General features: G+C 30.1%; 2 protein-coding genes across 3 annotated transcripts in view; both read left to right on the top strand.

Moving 5' to 3' along the window:
* LOC106692581 (2-acylglycerol O-acyltransferase 2) overlaps positions 1 to 11,769 on the top strand; it is a 23,131-nt gene extending 11,362 nt beyond the window's left edge. Inside the window, exons 2-6 of one of the 2 annotated variants that reach the window (XM_067053128.1) lie at positions 2,882 to 3,082; positions 3,160 to 3,425; positions 5,029 to 5,203; positions 5,382 to 5,569; positions 6,045 to 11,553. In XM_067053128.1, coding sequence (XP_066909229.1) covers positions 2,892 to 3,082; positions 3,160 to 3,425; positions 5,029 to 5,203; positions 5,382 to 5,569; positions 6,045 to 6,202 — 978 coding nt within the window. In that variant the 5' untranslated portion in view covers positions 2,882 to 2,891 and the 3' untranslated portion in view covers positions 6,203 to 11,553. Of the gene's footprint in view, positions 1 to 2,881; positions 3,083 to 3,159; positions 3,426 to 5,028; positions 5,204 to 5,381; positions 5,570 to 6,044 lie in introns of both variants that reach the window. The other variant, XM_067053129.1, reaches the window with a different exon arrangement.
* A 3,754-nt stretch (positions 11,770 to 15,523) lies between these two features.
* The window catches only part of LOC106692596 (2-acylglycerol O-acyltransferase 2), a 17,656-nt gene continuing 17,349 nt past the window's right edge, over positions 15,524 to 15,830 (top strand). The window contains exon 1 of the mRNA XM_014438642.1: positions 15,524 to 15,590. The gene's annotated coding sequence lies outside the window, so the exon portion shown is untranslated. The remainder of the gene's footprint in view (positions 15,591 to 15,830) is intronic.

The following is a 15,830-nucleotide window of genomic DNA, read 5'->3' as shown; positions in this document are numbered from 1 at the left end:
AGATAGAGCCGCCATTAGTCTAAATGTGCAGCCGAACTGTTGAGTGTTCGTTTTTGGGTACAAATGAAAGAGTTTTGTGTTCAATTGGCCTTGTTTTAGAACTTCCAACTGATGAATATTAGTTCTCTTCGTGTTTAATTAATTAAATCATTTTCCAACAACTATAGTTAATCAATAAATAACTCCAGTTCAAGATGTATTTTTTAAAATCCTACCGATTCAGTATAAATACATTGTTTCAAATCTTGTTAACTAACTTTAGCACTTTATTTTTGATTTAAGATAGTACAAATACATGTTTATAAAGACATCATAATATCAGCAATGTATGTTGTTGATGATCAAAATGCATATCAATAGTATTACGTAATCTATAAATTCAACCTTTGTTCCAGAATTTTTATCAGAAACTTTTAAATTTAATTACCAAGACATTTTATGTCTTTATAATTATATATTTTTGTTATGTTAAATAAAAAGTAAACTGCTAAAAAATAAAAAAAACAAATAAATAATAAACAAAAAAGTTAATTAACACGATTTTAAACAATGTATTTTCACTGAAATGATAGAATTTTAAAATATACAACCTTGAACAAGAGTTAATTATTGAATCCAAAGGTTTGGGAAATTCTTTAATGAATTAAAACACAAATATTCATACAAATACTTAACATTATTCATTCTGAGTACAGACACAGTATTAAGGAGATGTTGATGTATATAAAAGAGGAGAAAATAAATTATAATTTGTGTATTTATTTACTTATTAAATTTGTATATGTATTAAATTGTTTGTTCTTTTCACTTTCTTAATTTTAATCTTACTTGTTCTCATATAGCATTTATTTTCTTACAGTACTTAGACTATACATTTTCTTTCAACACTACTTATGCATCTAAATTTTCAGTGATTTTCTAATCATTTTGTAATTATTTTTATTCATTATGGTTGACGTCTTGTTTTTAGTTGTTAGTCACAATGAAGCCCTGAAATTCTGGCCGAAACGTTGGAAATATGGTTTTTACTTATTTGAGTTCTTCACTGACAGCACTCCCAACAATCTCCTCATTTAATTACTTTTCATTTGATTCTAAAAAAAAAAAAAAGATGTTTAGAATCAATGATTCTCATATGTTTACCAAAGATACTGAAAAGTGGATTTTGAGAAAAAACTGAATTTGTGGCTGATTCATCGGGTGTTTTGTGCTGCAGGTGTACTTGTGCTGCATTCAAACGTTTGTGTTTAGTTAGCATTGTTTTAGAACTGCTAACAGACAAATGTTTGTACTGTCTGTGTTTTAATCAATTAAAGAATTTTCGTAACCTTCGAATTCAATAATTATCTCTAGTTTAAGATTGTATATTTTAAAATTCTATCAATTAGATGCAAAAACACTGTTTCAAATCTTGTTAATTAACTTTAGCAGTTTATTTTTTCTTTAAGATAGTACAAATATTAGGAATTATGAAGACATAATTACAGAAGACATTATATGTCCAGGTGATTAAATTTACAAGTTTCTGATAAAAAGTCTAAAACGAAAGTTGAATTTATAAGTTATTTAGTACAATTTATATGAATTTTGATTTTCTACAACCTACTTTGCTGATAATTACGTTTCTTTACGTTTAATATATCTTTATTTTGTCCCTTTTTACAATTAAAATCAAATGTTATGGCTAACCAAAGTCAAAATAACATACAAGCATGTAGATACCAACGTTTGTTTACCAAGCATTTTTAGTAGTCAAAAGAAATCAAATAGTAATTGAACTATTTATTATGAGCCAACGTTTTGCTTCAGTTTTCAGGGCTAATCAAAGTTTTTCTGTTTCTCTATATTTTGTTTATTGTACCCATTCTTTTATTTTATTGCATTTTTGTATTTTATCTATTTATATTTTTATATGATTTCTTCCTGCTTATTATGAATATTATCATTTGTTTTCTCTTTATATTTAATATTTTCTTAAATATAAATCTTTATTTTAACTTTTTTTTTTTTTTATTATCTGTTTGATTTTAAATTTAAGATGTTCCTTAACCACAAATTCCACCACTCCTCTTTCCTGTTGGTACCTCACATCCACTTTTAGTTCAATCTTGTGCTTTCCTTCATTCAGAAAAGTGGCTGTCATATTTTGTCCATTATTTCCCTTTTTTTTCCCCCTTTATTTTATTCTTATTTCCCTTATTTTCCGTTATCTTTTACTGTGTAATGTTTTTTGTATTTCTTTTTTATCTATTTTTTATTTATTACTATTTCCATTTTCATACATTTCCTAATATCTTGTTTATTTACACTTTTCACTGTACATCTTATTTTAATTTACTTTGTTTATTTTTATATAAATTTTCACAAAGTAACCGTTCCCCTGTTTGCTCACAATAAATATTAATTATTATTTGAGTTATTTTGATCACACCTGGAAGATCTTCCTTTTATATTTATTTTTCAATTTATATAGTGCTTCATTTCATGAAATAGATTATCAACATATTACAGAGAATTTCTTTTTGTTTATAATTCTCAAGAACAGACATTTATTTTTTTGTTCTAGTTTGTTAAGAAAAAAATAAATAAAACTTGAATAATTTGAGCTTATAAGCATATCATACCAATTGAAATTAATCTTCGTGAAAGGATTTCTCTAGTACTGGAGTCGACAAACACTTTTTACCAATGACCCCTAAAATTTACTGGACAAAATATTCAAATTAAGTTAATTTTTTGGTCGATAAAATCAAAAAATCTAGCTGACAGTAATATAAACTGCCCATAGGTTGTAGATTGGATTATTACGAACAAAATGTTGTTTTAATAAAAAAACGCTTTGCTTAGGACCAAATATCTTTAAATTCAATGTTGGTTACAGAATAACGAAAATGTTAATTGAACTGCAGAGATTCCTCCAAGTACTATCTGCAATCTATTATGGAATACTATCATCATTTTATCTAACCCTCATATTGTTAATGATTTACATAGCTTTCTTTACAAAATATTGGTATATTATTCTTTTATTGATTTTGTGGACATGGGTGGATAAAGAAACACCATTTAGAGGTGGTAGGCAGTGAGTATTTTTAGAATAAAATATTTTCAAATTTATATTTCAATCTATAAATATATTTAGACTATGTTTTTCTTTAGGTCGTCTGTTTTTGGGGCAGTTCCTATACTAAAGTATTTGCAAGACTACTTTCCAGTTTCGCTTATAAAAACCTCAGACATGGACCCAAATAGGAATTATCTTTTCTGTAATCATCCTCATGGATTTTTTTCCACTGGTATTTTCATCAATTTTCTAACACAATTCTCTCCAAAAAATGACCTATTTCCAAATCTGAGGTTTTATTTGGCTGCAGTAGATTATCTTTTAATGATACCTCTACTAAGGGATTTCCTTTTAGGATCAGGTGAGTATGTGGAAGATTTATATTGAGAATTGTTCCCATGGCATTTGAAAAAAAAAGCTTTTAAAATTTTTTGTAGGTTTTATATTGTATAATTTGTATAAAGAAAAATATTATTGTAGATTTTGGATTTTCTTTTCAACAATAATAGACATGACAAAAAACACTAAAAGCAGAAGAATTCTCAAAGCAATTCATATAACTAAAAATGTTAACAACTCAGTATACTATAAAACATAAAGAAAACATTTAAATACACATTATACCGATATAATAAACAGGCTGGCCATATAAATATAAAAAATCAGGGAAAATAGTACGAAATAAAATTGTCCAATTGTCAAAAAACACAATTTTTAACTTAATTAGAAAAATGTATTAAATATATAAATATAAATAAAGAAGGTAGAAGGAACACCGTAGTCACAAAAAGCCTAGGATAGAAAATACTGGAAGATGAAGATATGCGAACTATTAATGAACCAAAGTACGAATAGTCCCCATTAAGATTATTACTTTTTTAAAAAAAGAAGGTCTATATACATGTATATAAAGAAAAAGTAGATGTAAATAATGCTATTATAAATGTATATATGTATATAAATAAAGACTATTATTATTATTAAATATATACATAACAATAAGGAGGTAAAAAACAGCATATATGCATATTGATATGTTCAAAGAGGTAATGCCTAATGTAGTAAATTAGTTTGTGCTAAAGGGATGAATGAATTTCACAAAATTTCAAAATAAAAATTGATACAATTGACAAATAAGAGGTAAAAATAGATTACAAGATTTCTAATTTTATAACATATAAATAAAAATTGTTGATAAGATTAAATTTTTTGTTACAATTTTAGAATACATAGTACATGAGTATGAGATAAATCCTGAAATGTTGTACAAGTACAAAATATAGAATACAAATATATTATAATTGGAAGTTTTCTTCATCTCACCATTAAAAAAAAAAAAGATAGTAGATTATTTGAATAAGATAATAAATAAACAAAAACACAGATTCGATACTGATATCACAGACAACCTCAGCATAAATATGTTCTTCTACTAACCCCTCTCAACATATATATTTACAAGACTTGAAACAATCCTTTCATTTATGTCTCGACCTATCTCATGACTGCGTATTCCTCAGTTCAATACTAATTATTTATATCAGTGATTCTTTGGTTTTCTGGTACAATAACTTTACCCAACCTTTTTAGTAGTCATGAACTATTCCTTCTATTATATTTACGAACTAAAGGTGAGACAATTCATCATAAGAAGATGTTACCAACAGAATAAATTTAATTATTACTTGGCATCCCTTATTAAGTATTTAAATGATGACTCCTTTAATCTAATGATTCTGAACAAACTCCTCTTTAAAATTTCCCCTATCTATATTGATGATCATTAGGACTTAAGCAAGTCCATGATGGGTAAATACATTGCAATAAATAGTAATTGAAGTTATTATCAATTTCATAGAATAATAAATATAAGAATACTAATCTTATATTATTATTTAAGAAACTAAAAACAAATTAAAAGAAATTAATTTATGATTGTTACAATAAATTGATTTGTTTATTAGGTTTTATCTCTTATTCTAAAAGAGGCTTAGCATTCCTCTTGAGCAACAGCAAAAAAGGTAATGTTGTCAACTTGAATGTTGGTGGAGGAGAGGAAATTGTGTATTCAGTCCCAGGACAGTATAAGATTATATTAAAGAGAAAAAAAGGGTTCATCAAATTTGCTCTCAATTTGGGGTAAGAGTACTAAGAATGAAATTAATATTAGTAAAGAACTTAATAATAAATAATATTAGAAAATATATGTATCAAAAACTCAGAATTTTTAGAAGTTTAGTGTCCCTTTGTTGAATGAAAAATTATGCTAATGCTTTTACTTTGCTAATGTATCAGCTTGTTAACATTTTAATTTCAGATGTTGTTTGGTACCTGTAATCCACTTTGGTGTGAATGACATCTTTGAAGTATCAACACCAAGACCAGGAACTATATTATACAAATTACAGGAATGGTTGAAGAATATGAGTGGATTAACTATAGCTCTGCCACTCGGAGATTATGGTATTCCATTTATGCCCAAACGGAGACCAATAACAACCATTGGTAATATTTTTTACATTAGAACTGTAGTATATCACAATTACATTCAAACAGGCGTTATAATATTGGAACAATAATAGTCAATTTTGATGGGGCAGTAATAGTTAAATGATATATGAAGATGGAATAAAATCCCAAAACTTCATTGAAAGTATTTTAAAATGTAATGTAAAATACAGAAATAATATTTTTATGAATTAAAAAAATTATAAGAGACGTTATGAATGCGTACTAATTGAAATAGGTATTGCAGGATTTTTTTAGGTATTTAGGTTTTTAGGAAAAATTTATTTTTATTTTTGAATCTTACCTTTATTACCTTTTTTTTTGTTGGGTTGGGTCTTCGATAATTTTTATGACTTTGAAATATAATAATTCAATTAATTAATAAAATCTTCTTTCTATTTCCTTAATATTTTAATATGTTACGACAATGAATTTAGTTCAAAAAATACAAATTGAAATATTTCTGTTTCAGTTGGTAAGGCTATTGAACTACCAAAAATTGAAGAAATTACTCAAGAACATATTGACTACTATCACACATTATACATTGAAGAACTAATGAAACTATTTGAAGAGCACAAATACAAATACGTTAAAGATCCAGAAAATATTCATTTGATTATTGTTTAATGATAACATATTAATTTATTTAAATTCAAATTAACAGAAATTAAAACATTTATTGCCTGAAGAAATAAAATTCCTATAATTCCAGTTCAGCAGAATTATGATTAATTTTTGATTAATATTTTGTTGTGTTGAATTTTTTTTAAAAATATATTCCAGCTCAGTTTAAATATACATCTCACTAGCCTTTCAATCAGTTAACAATTATTAAGTTGTCATTTCTTTATACTAGATTGTGACATAATTTAGGAAATAAGTTTTATTATTTGATTTGTAAATAAAACAGTAGATGGCGACACTGCTTTGGACAGGAGACTGCTTGGCTTTCCTTTGTTCTGAGTTCAGTCCAGTGTTGTCATCTGTTTAGAAATATACTCTACTGTCTTTTGTTATAAAACCCTCCCTGAATCCACAACACTTTGATAGAAGACCATGGTTTAGTGTGTAAAAGCTTAAATGACAAGAGTTACTTACGTGTACATAAGCTTTGCGATTTTATTTAGGACTGACCGCCGAAACTAAACACAAAGGACAATGGATGCCACAGTATTCAACATTGCAAATGTTTCAACAAAGCTTGCAGCAGAAAATCAGGGACCTAGTCGATGAAAATTGAAGTGTACTTAGAAGCTAAAGGATTATATGAAGAAATAATTGAAAAAAATCCGCCGACTGGAGTGGATGCTGCTTGGACTACTAAAAATAAACTAGTACTCTCTGCTAATATTTTAACAGTTAGTGATGATATACTGCTGTTAATCAGAGGTGATAATAGTGCAAAAAAGGTTTGAGAAAAATTAAGAGAAAGGCTTGAGGACATTCCAGAGGAAAAAGTGATAGATTTAATGTTTGGCCTTGCCCAAATTAGGAAAAATAGTGATAAAAGATTGGATGGATATCTTATGAAGTTTCAGTGTTTAGTTCAAGAGATAGCTCAACTAGATAAATCCCAAACAGTCAGAGAATCAGTGAGATATATCATTGAAGGCTTACAACCATATTATGATCCTGTTGATATCGCTATTTTGGTAAATAGGAATATTAAATTCAGTGAATTAAGGCAAATGCTTTTATCATTTGGAAGAAGGAATAACCTTAATAGGAATGAACAAGCATTAAAGACATATCATAAATAGTCAAACTTTTGTCTAAAAACCTGTTTTAAAAGCCAGGTTACCTAAAAAATGAGTCCTGGTTTAAAAGAGAAAATAATAGACGACACAGTAGAAATGTATTAAAGTATGATGTGAAAATTCATTTTTTATTGTATACATGTTGTTCTGTGTCAAACAGTAAATATATTTTGTGAAAAACTGTAAATAGATTGTTGAGCTAAAACCGTTTGTAACAGTCATTTGGAGGGTTGCCAAGCGTTTGTTTTGTACTTGTGTTTGTTCTCACTACAGTAAGAACATTTTGTTATTTAACCGTAACTAATAAAATAGTAAGAACTGTAAAAACATTTTGTTTGTGTCCACCACTTCCACGTTCAACAAAATGGACCCTCCAATATACAAAAGCCCCAACCAAGAAGACAGCATAGAGCATGTTTAGCTAAAGAATTTGCCTAATGCCGATAAAGCTCATCACACCCCCATAAACCACACAGCAATAATCAAAGTGGGAGAATAGTAAGGAAGTAACCAGGAGCCTACTGGTTTCAAAAGGAAGCAGGTAATGGAGATAATTTAAACGTTTTAGGGTGGAGAAGGTATGATGGGAAATATTGGAGACGTGGTTTTTCCAGGAGAGAGTTTGGCTTATAGTGTCACCAAGGTTTTTAACATATGGATGGAATTGTATTGGATTGTTGTTTAGGAATCAGGTTGGAATATGATGAATAGTTTTCAGGAGGTGATTGGATCCTATTCTGTGATTGCCTTAGTCTTCTCTGTGTTCAACTTAAGCTTGTTTTCTTGTGCCCAGTGACTAATTCGATTCAAGTCTTCTTGAAGCTTCTCCATGACAGTCAATAGGTCAGAAGGTGGGAAGGAAAGATAAATTTGGATATCATCAGTGTACAAATGGTAGTGAGAATGTTGGATAAGGAGGGGAAGGTCATTGATTTAGATGGCGAAAAGGGTGGGGGAAAGCGATGAACCCTGAGGAACACCATAGGTAAGGGGTCAATGATAGTAGATTATTTGGAAACACTGAGGGAACTGGGAGCGATCGGAAAGGAAGAATTGAGACCAGCGCAAAACACTGTGGGATAGAGAAAGATTTCATAGTTTGTTAAGAAGGATGTTATGGTCAACCATGTTAAATGCTTTGTAGAAATCAAGGAGAATTAGGATAGTTAGGGTTTGGTGTTCCATGGCATTTTGGAGGTTGTAGAATAATTTAAGGAGAGCAGATTGGGTTGAATAGCCATGTCAAAAGCCGGATTGGAGGGGATTGATGAGGGAACGTTCTTCCAGGAAGTTTGAGAGTTGGTTTTGAACAAGGCGTTCTAATGGTTAGAAAGGTTAGAGAGGAGAGAAATCGGACAGAAGTCATTAGGTGAAGAAGGATAAGTGGCATTTTGCAAGAAAAAATTGTATATATGATAAAAAATGGGAATAAGGACTGGGAGACAAGATTTAATCAACTTAACTGGAATGTTGTCCGGTCCATGATTGTCGGTAAGGGATCTTAGAATAGTGGCTAGTAATTCTTTGTGAGATATGTGGGGAAAAAAGAAGTTTTCAGGATTGAAGGTGTTATTTGGAATTTCAGGAAAGATTGGTGGATCACTAGCATGACATGTGAAATGATTGTTGAGATCATCAGGTGTTATTGGAAGAGAGCTGAGGTTATTGGATTCTGGTAAGGATAAATTTCGGAGTATTTTCCACTTGGATTTGGGATCGGGAGCATTGGAGAGGGCATGATGAATGTGAAGGGATTTAGCACGTTGAACTGCTAATTGGGTTGCATTAAGGAGTATGTTTAAAATGTGTATAATCTGCAGACAGGTTGATCTGACAAAATTTGCGTCTATTTCCCTCTCTTTGTTTTATCATTGCATTTATTTCCGAAGTAAGCCAAGGTGCTGTTGGACGCCATGAGGATTGAGTTTTGAGAGGAACATGGATGTCTAATATAGATTGCAAATGTGAAGTGAGGGTGGACACCATAGGGTCAATGGAGTTATAGGAGTGTATAATGTCCCACAGGACGGAATCAAGGTCAGGTTGAAGAGATTCATAGAAAAGGAGGTCCAGATTATGGTATGATATGATTTTAGGAGTAAAACATTTGACTGGTAGGTTGTGCGATATTTGAAATCAGATCACGAGATAAGAGGAAGGGAACAGGGTGCTGGGAAGAGGAAAGGAGTTTTACAGGAGAGTCACAGATAAAAAGGTCTAACCAGGTGTCAAAGTAATGTGTGTGATGTGTAGGAGAAAAAAGGACGAAGTAAAGATAGAGGGAAAATATTATATCAGTTAGAAAGGATTTATCACTGTATTGAGAGAGCATGTTGATGTTAAATTCACCAGTGATAATAATATTGGAATAAGTGGAAACGAGTTGGACAAGAGAGGATTTGAAGATGATATGGTTGAAATTTCGACAAGCATGTATTCTGCATGAGGAATGATAGGAGACTAACATGCATATACAACCCAACACCACCTCCAATGTGATCAGATCTGTCATGGTATAAGAAAGCGTAATTGGGAATAGAAACTTGAGAGGAAGGAATAAATGGCTTAAGCCACATTTCGGATACAGCTATTATGTGGTAAAAATTGTCGAGGAAGTACTATTTTAATTCAATGAAGTGGGCGATAAGGGATTGTGCATTAACGTGACAAGAACAAAGGACATTTGTCATAACTGTGAGGTGGTAAATGGAAAAGTAAGAAGAAGGATAAAGGTTGAGGGATAAAGAATAACAATATTTTATATACTGTTACAATTATAGAGAATGTAACAAAAATAAGAAATTGAAAGGAAATTGTTGCTTGAGTTATCATAATTTGGAAAAAATAGTCAATGAAGATTGAGAAATAAAAAAAATAGAATAAGAGATGTAAATAGAGAAAATTGTATATGTGCTATTATTAAAGTGTTGAAAAAAATGAAAATAAATATAAATAAAATATCTTCTATACTAAAAGAGAAAACGATAACAATATTGTGGAGACCTGGATACCAAATTCAACTGAAGACGTCCAAGTCACTGGTCTTGCCTATAATGACCGGTGGGTAGCCATCAGACTGCCTGCACCTGACCCTTCCTCCGCTGAACCAGACGTATTTGAGTTTCGCCACTTTTCTGCCTGAGTAACCAGTAAAGGTGCTTGTTGGTGGGCGTCATTGCTTCGCTCACATATACACAAAATGTAAGCAGAGTTCCCGCACTAAAAGAACAAGTGAACAACAATGAACATCAAATGAAGGAAAATCTAAGAAGCGCCAAGACAAAAGGAAGAAGCAAAAAGAGAAACCTGCTGGAAGGTTACAAGAACTAAATGCTTTAACTGGTGACCCAGGACTTCATTTCAAAGATAAAGAATTATTAGAAGATATTAGCACAGAAGAACTAGACCAAAAGATGAAGAAACTTTTTACTGAAGATTTTTACACTGAAGAAAATGAAGAATACCTTAGATTAAATGCAGATGACTGTAATTGGGACCTGGAAGAAAAGATATGGGCTGTGAAGCAGAAAATGTAGAAGAAGAAAGTTGGAAATATATTCATACTAAGAAGATGAAGAAGGAACCCAGAAAGAAAATGGGATTTAGTAGTACAACAAATATTGTCAAACCTCCTGTTGAACCAAAAGTTCATTATGACATCAGAGATTATTTTGGTGAATATTATAATCCTGACTAAGAAAAGTCTGGATAGTTGAAAGAAGAGAAGTTCAAATCATCTACTAAAGACAGAAGACCAGTTAGGGATGTTTGAACCTAGGACTCGATGAAGTGTTTGTAAAACATTAAAATGGTGTATTTGGAGTGATGAAATCAAATTTAAAAAATACTAATAATAAATGAAAGGAAATAATAAAACGTATTTTAGGAAGGAAATTTTTGAAGAATATAAATTTTATTATTTGATATGTAAATGAAAGAGTAGATTGGTGACACTGCTTCGGACATGGGACTGCTTGGCTTTCCTTTGTTCTGAGTTCAGTCGGGTGTTGCTATCTGTTCAGAAACATACTCTTTGTCTTTTGTTATAAAATCCTCCCTACATCCATAACAGATAACCACATTGTGTTCTTAAAAACAGAACTATATGGTTAAAATAATATTTTGATTTAATTGTATTCATGTAGGAATGTTTTGAGTCAATGGTTGTGTGGTTGAAGAAAAAATGAAAACTTAATGTCAACAAAGTTAATGTCAGAAAAGTTTAGAAAGATTTATATTTAGTCTAAACTAGAATATATTTTCTTTATAAAAAACATCAATATTTTCAAATATTATTAAACTGCAAAAAAATATATATATTTTTTATTTTTATACCTTTTTTAAGTTATAATACAGCTAACCTGATATTAAAATAATTTTAATAAATAAAACAAAATTTCATGTATTTTTTGTGTCATCACCAAGTAAGAATACGATTGTGTGTAATCGACCTGTAAGCATCAAAATAAATTTTTAAAAAAATAAATTGAATAGTTTAGATGTAGAATTTCATTTAGAAAAAATCTTTATTTGTGATATTTGAAATACTAAATTTTAAAGAATACTTCTCAAATATATGCAGATAAAAAGTAATTCAAATTTGATAAATACTGTCACATATTTTTATCTTATTTTAACAGTCTAGTCTAATTTATAAATATCTATGTTGTTTATATTTATATAGTTCAGTTTAGCAAGAATATTGAATTTTCATTTGATTATTCATACTTTCACCTAAAAAAAAGCAATAAGATCATTGAAAACAATCCTTATTAACTCAAGATTTAATTTTGTAATTATAAAAACTTTACTGGAGGAATCATTATTAAATTAATCCATTATTATTAAGTAATTTAAAAAACAATAATAAATAGTGTTATATGTTAAACAAAACATTAAAATCTTGTTATTATAATGTAGTAAGCTTTGTTCCTATGATATCTTTGTCCACATATTAACATTATTGGCAAAAATAAAACATAAAATATTAAGTGAAAGTGAGCTGGACCTCTCTTAAAATTCATACCTATTCTCCTGGTAATAAAAAGGGTTTTTCAGACCATCCTTTCTCTGTTCAAACTGGGACTCTCATGTTGTCAAAATGTTTTGGAGCAATGGTGATGAGCCACCGGTGGAAGACTTTGGGGATGGGCTATGGGGAAAGATTTGGCTGCACATATCTTTTGAGTAATTATTTTTAAGACCGCTTTTGTTGTCATCCCTATGTTTAATGTTTCCTGATACAAAGTTTTTCATAAATCAAAAATTTTGTCCGAACTATAAATCAACATTTTGTGAATTTATTTAAGCAAATATCATGAAACTTATACCTCTTACAAAGATAAATATCATTAACTACTTTTTCAAGGCTATGTAGAACAAATTAGTTCTAACTCCAATTTAAGATATGAGGTAAACATCAGAAGGCCTCCACAATGCTAGTTCATAGGTTAGGTTGTCTGGCTAGGTGATGAATTGACAAGAGCATTGGTAAGGTTTCCAGATAATCGCTGAAAATCCTCGCAGGATGGAAACTCCACTCGGTAAGGTGCTCAAGGTTGTGAAGGGATATGTCAGTTCTTCAGGTAATCGCTATAGGTCTTGATGAAAGAACAGAAGGTGTAGGAAGAGGAGAGATCCATAGAAGGCAAGAAGTCCAATATATATATTTCCAAAACTAGCACTAGAATGAACTCATTCTATTAGTCTCTGTCTCCTAAGGAGGAGGATATTCACTTTTCAGTTTGCCGATTTTGTTCTTAGGCAATTCCCTGGAATATTAAATGGCATTGAGAGATGCCAGGTGTACAACATTACTTTTTTAAGGATCATAAAATTCTATTGTAATCTTTATTGATTCAAATAATAAATATAAGAATATTACAACTTACGACATGATTATTACATCTGCACAATTGAAATATTTACAAGAAATAGTACATGTATCAACATGCGACTTTTGCCTGATAGTCGTAGTTTACATCTTAGCTGGTCTAGGTTTGTCATGTCTGCTTATAATGATTCTGGCAGCTGATAAATAGAGGTATCGCTACAACTTCATAGTATATTAAACTAGATTTAATTTGGGTGCTGGCTGACATCTGTGTGTTTTATGGTTCCTGAAATTCAGTTGTTCATAAATCAATAATTTTGTCTGAACAACTTGAAATCAACATTTTGTGAATTTATTTAGCGCAATATCATGAAAACGACTACTCCTAGGAAGATAAACTACTAAATAGTACGTTCAACTAGCATTAGTTTGAGTACTAATTAAAATATGTACGTCTAATGATTGAGATATAGTTTTTCATAAATAAAAAATATAGTTTACCCAAAATAAATTCATTAACTACTGTTTCAGGTTACATAGGGTAACCGAAAGTTTGAATTAGAGGGGCTGCCATAATGTAGGCAGTACTAGCGCCTTATGTGGCAAACATCAAAAGCTTACCTCCTCTAGTGCTCTCTGCGGTGATGAGAAGTTACCCAGGCTGATGGAAGAGAGCCATCTTGTTTTCTACCAAGCAAGGCAAAATCTAGAGCAACAAAGCACTTCTTTGTTCACTTCAAAAATCTACCATGAGTGAGTAGAATTCCTGGAGCTGTTCCTCGAAGCAGAGGAGAGAGAGAGAGAGAGAGGCATAGGAATGCGAAGAGAAGAAAGGAATCATGGAGTAAAGTCCACCAAGTTCAATATAGTTAACATTCATATCTTCATCAACCACCTCATCAGATCTACAGTTTTCCATAGCTTAGTTATTCTAAATTAATTAACCCTTTTAACCACAAATGTTTTATTTCGGTCACCTCCTACACCACTTGTAATTTATATAATAGAATTTTATTTTCATTTAATCATATTTAATTTCATCATTACCATCAATTATATACAGTCCACTTAAAATCCAACTAGCCAACTAAAAGTGAAGCGTGCCTGGCATTGATTTGAAGGCATAATTCATACAACTACAGATTTTTCGCCATTTCAATATGAAATATTGTATTTTAAAAATTGTATCTTGAGAACTATTAAGGCTCATATTTCAGCAAATTTACTCTACTTTAAATGATTTCTAAAATTTATCTAATTTGAGTCTTATCACGTAATTTTTATGAGTAATATTGAAGTTAAGCCCCAGCTCTAATTCTTTTATTCCTTTTTTATTTAAAAGTTTTGTTGGGGTAATATAATAAAAAGAGTTCAATAGGTTGAACACATATATTATTAGATAAATAGAACAATCGACTTGACCGAAGGATGTGCCAGGCGCTAACTAACTGATAACTTATAACGGATAACCACCTATCAATATATAATGTCCAAAGAGCTTATTCCTGACAAGTTTTGACAAAATTTTAGAAATGTATTTTAAACAATTTCTCCCTGTAACTTTTTGCCAGATTTTTTAAATTTTAAATCGTGAATTTATAAAAATACTTTGATAGTAAAGTGACTGACTGTTTATTTGAGAATGACCTGCGCAGGAAAATTACAATTTATTTGAATTATTGATAATAATTAAACATCACGAAATAATAGAATGGTGCACATTTTATGTTGAGAGTATAATTGGTTTTTATTTCTGTTTTTGTAATGAGGAGGATACTACTGGAATTGAGAGGTGACTGTTACTGGAATATTGTTCAGAACTTTCTTTGGTCAAAATTGGAAGGAATGGACAATGGGTTTCATCATAACGACGCCAACAGCCCGACCGTCAGAGAAACCAAGGATTTGTTAAAAGAGTTGAGAGTGATCTCAAGATTCGAGGACAACACATTAACCTCAAAAATAATGTGACTTAACCCTCTTTGTCTATTTTTTGTGTGGTAATGTAATATTATTAGTTTATGCGAACAAGCCACAAATTGTCTAAGACCTAAAGCTGTACATAACAATGAGATCCAGGTTCCATTATGTCAAATAATGATGAAAAATTGGACCTTTTCAATCTATTAGACAAATTCAAGATGCTCATTTCAATGATGAGATATTAATAAAAATAAAACAATCTAATTGCTAACAATCATTGTGATAAATTCAAACATTTCCGATTCAAATTGAATTTATTTTGCCCAGGTATACTTAATTTTTTATTTCTGAGAACATTGTGTTTTTTCTTCTTTGTTTATACTTGAAAGTAAAATTCGGGGACATTCATCTCTTCGGGAGATAGGTGGGGGAGGTGTCTGAGACGCAACTTACAAGACAGTATCAATTGAATTTCTGCAAAAGATACTTCTCTCCTACTGAGGTATGCCATGTTCCTTATTTCAGTTAATTAAGTAATTTATTTAAGTAAATGAATAAAATTTAATTAACAACATCGTAATTCAATTAAGTCAATTTTTTGTTAATTAATGAATTTTAGAGTCAATGCGATCCAATAATTTTCAAATTGATGGTTATATAGATAATATTTAAATTAAATAAAGAAGTCTTTTAACACATAAATTCTGAGAAGAAAAATAATTGGTTATAAGAAATAAAAAAA

Source organism: Halyomorpha halys, unplaced genomic scaffold (genome assembly GCF_000696795.3).
Source record: "Halyomorpha halys isolate HHAL.00 unplaced genomic scaffold, Hhal_1.1 Scaffold62.1, whole genome shotgun sequence".
Taxonomy (NCBI): Eukaryota; Metazoa; Arthropoda; class Insecta; order Hemiptera; family Pentatomidae; genus Halyomorpha; species Halyomorpha halys.
The sequence above is the reverse complement of the archived record's forward strand: the minus strand, read 5'-3'. Positions and strand labels throughout refer to the sequence as shown.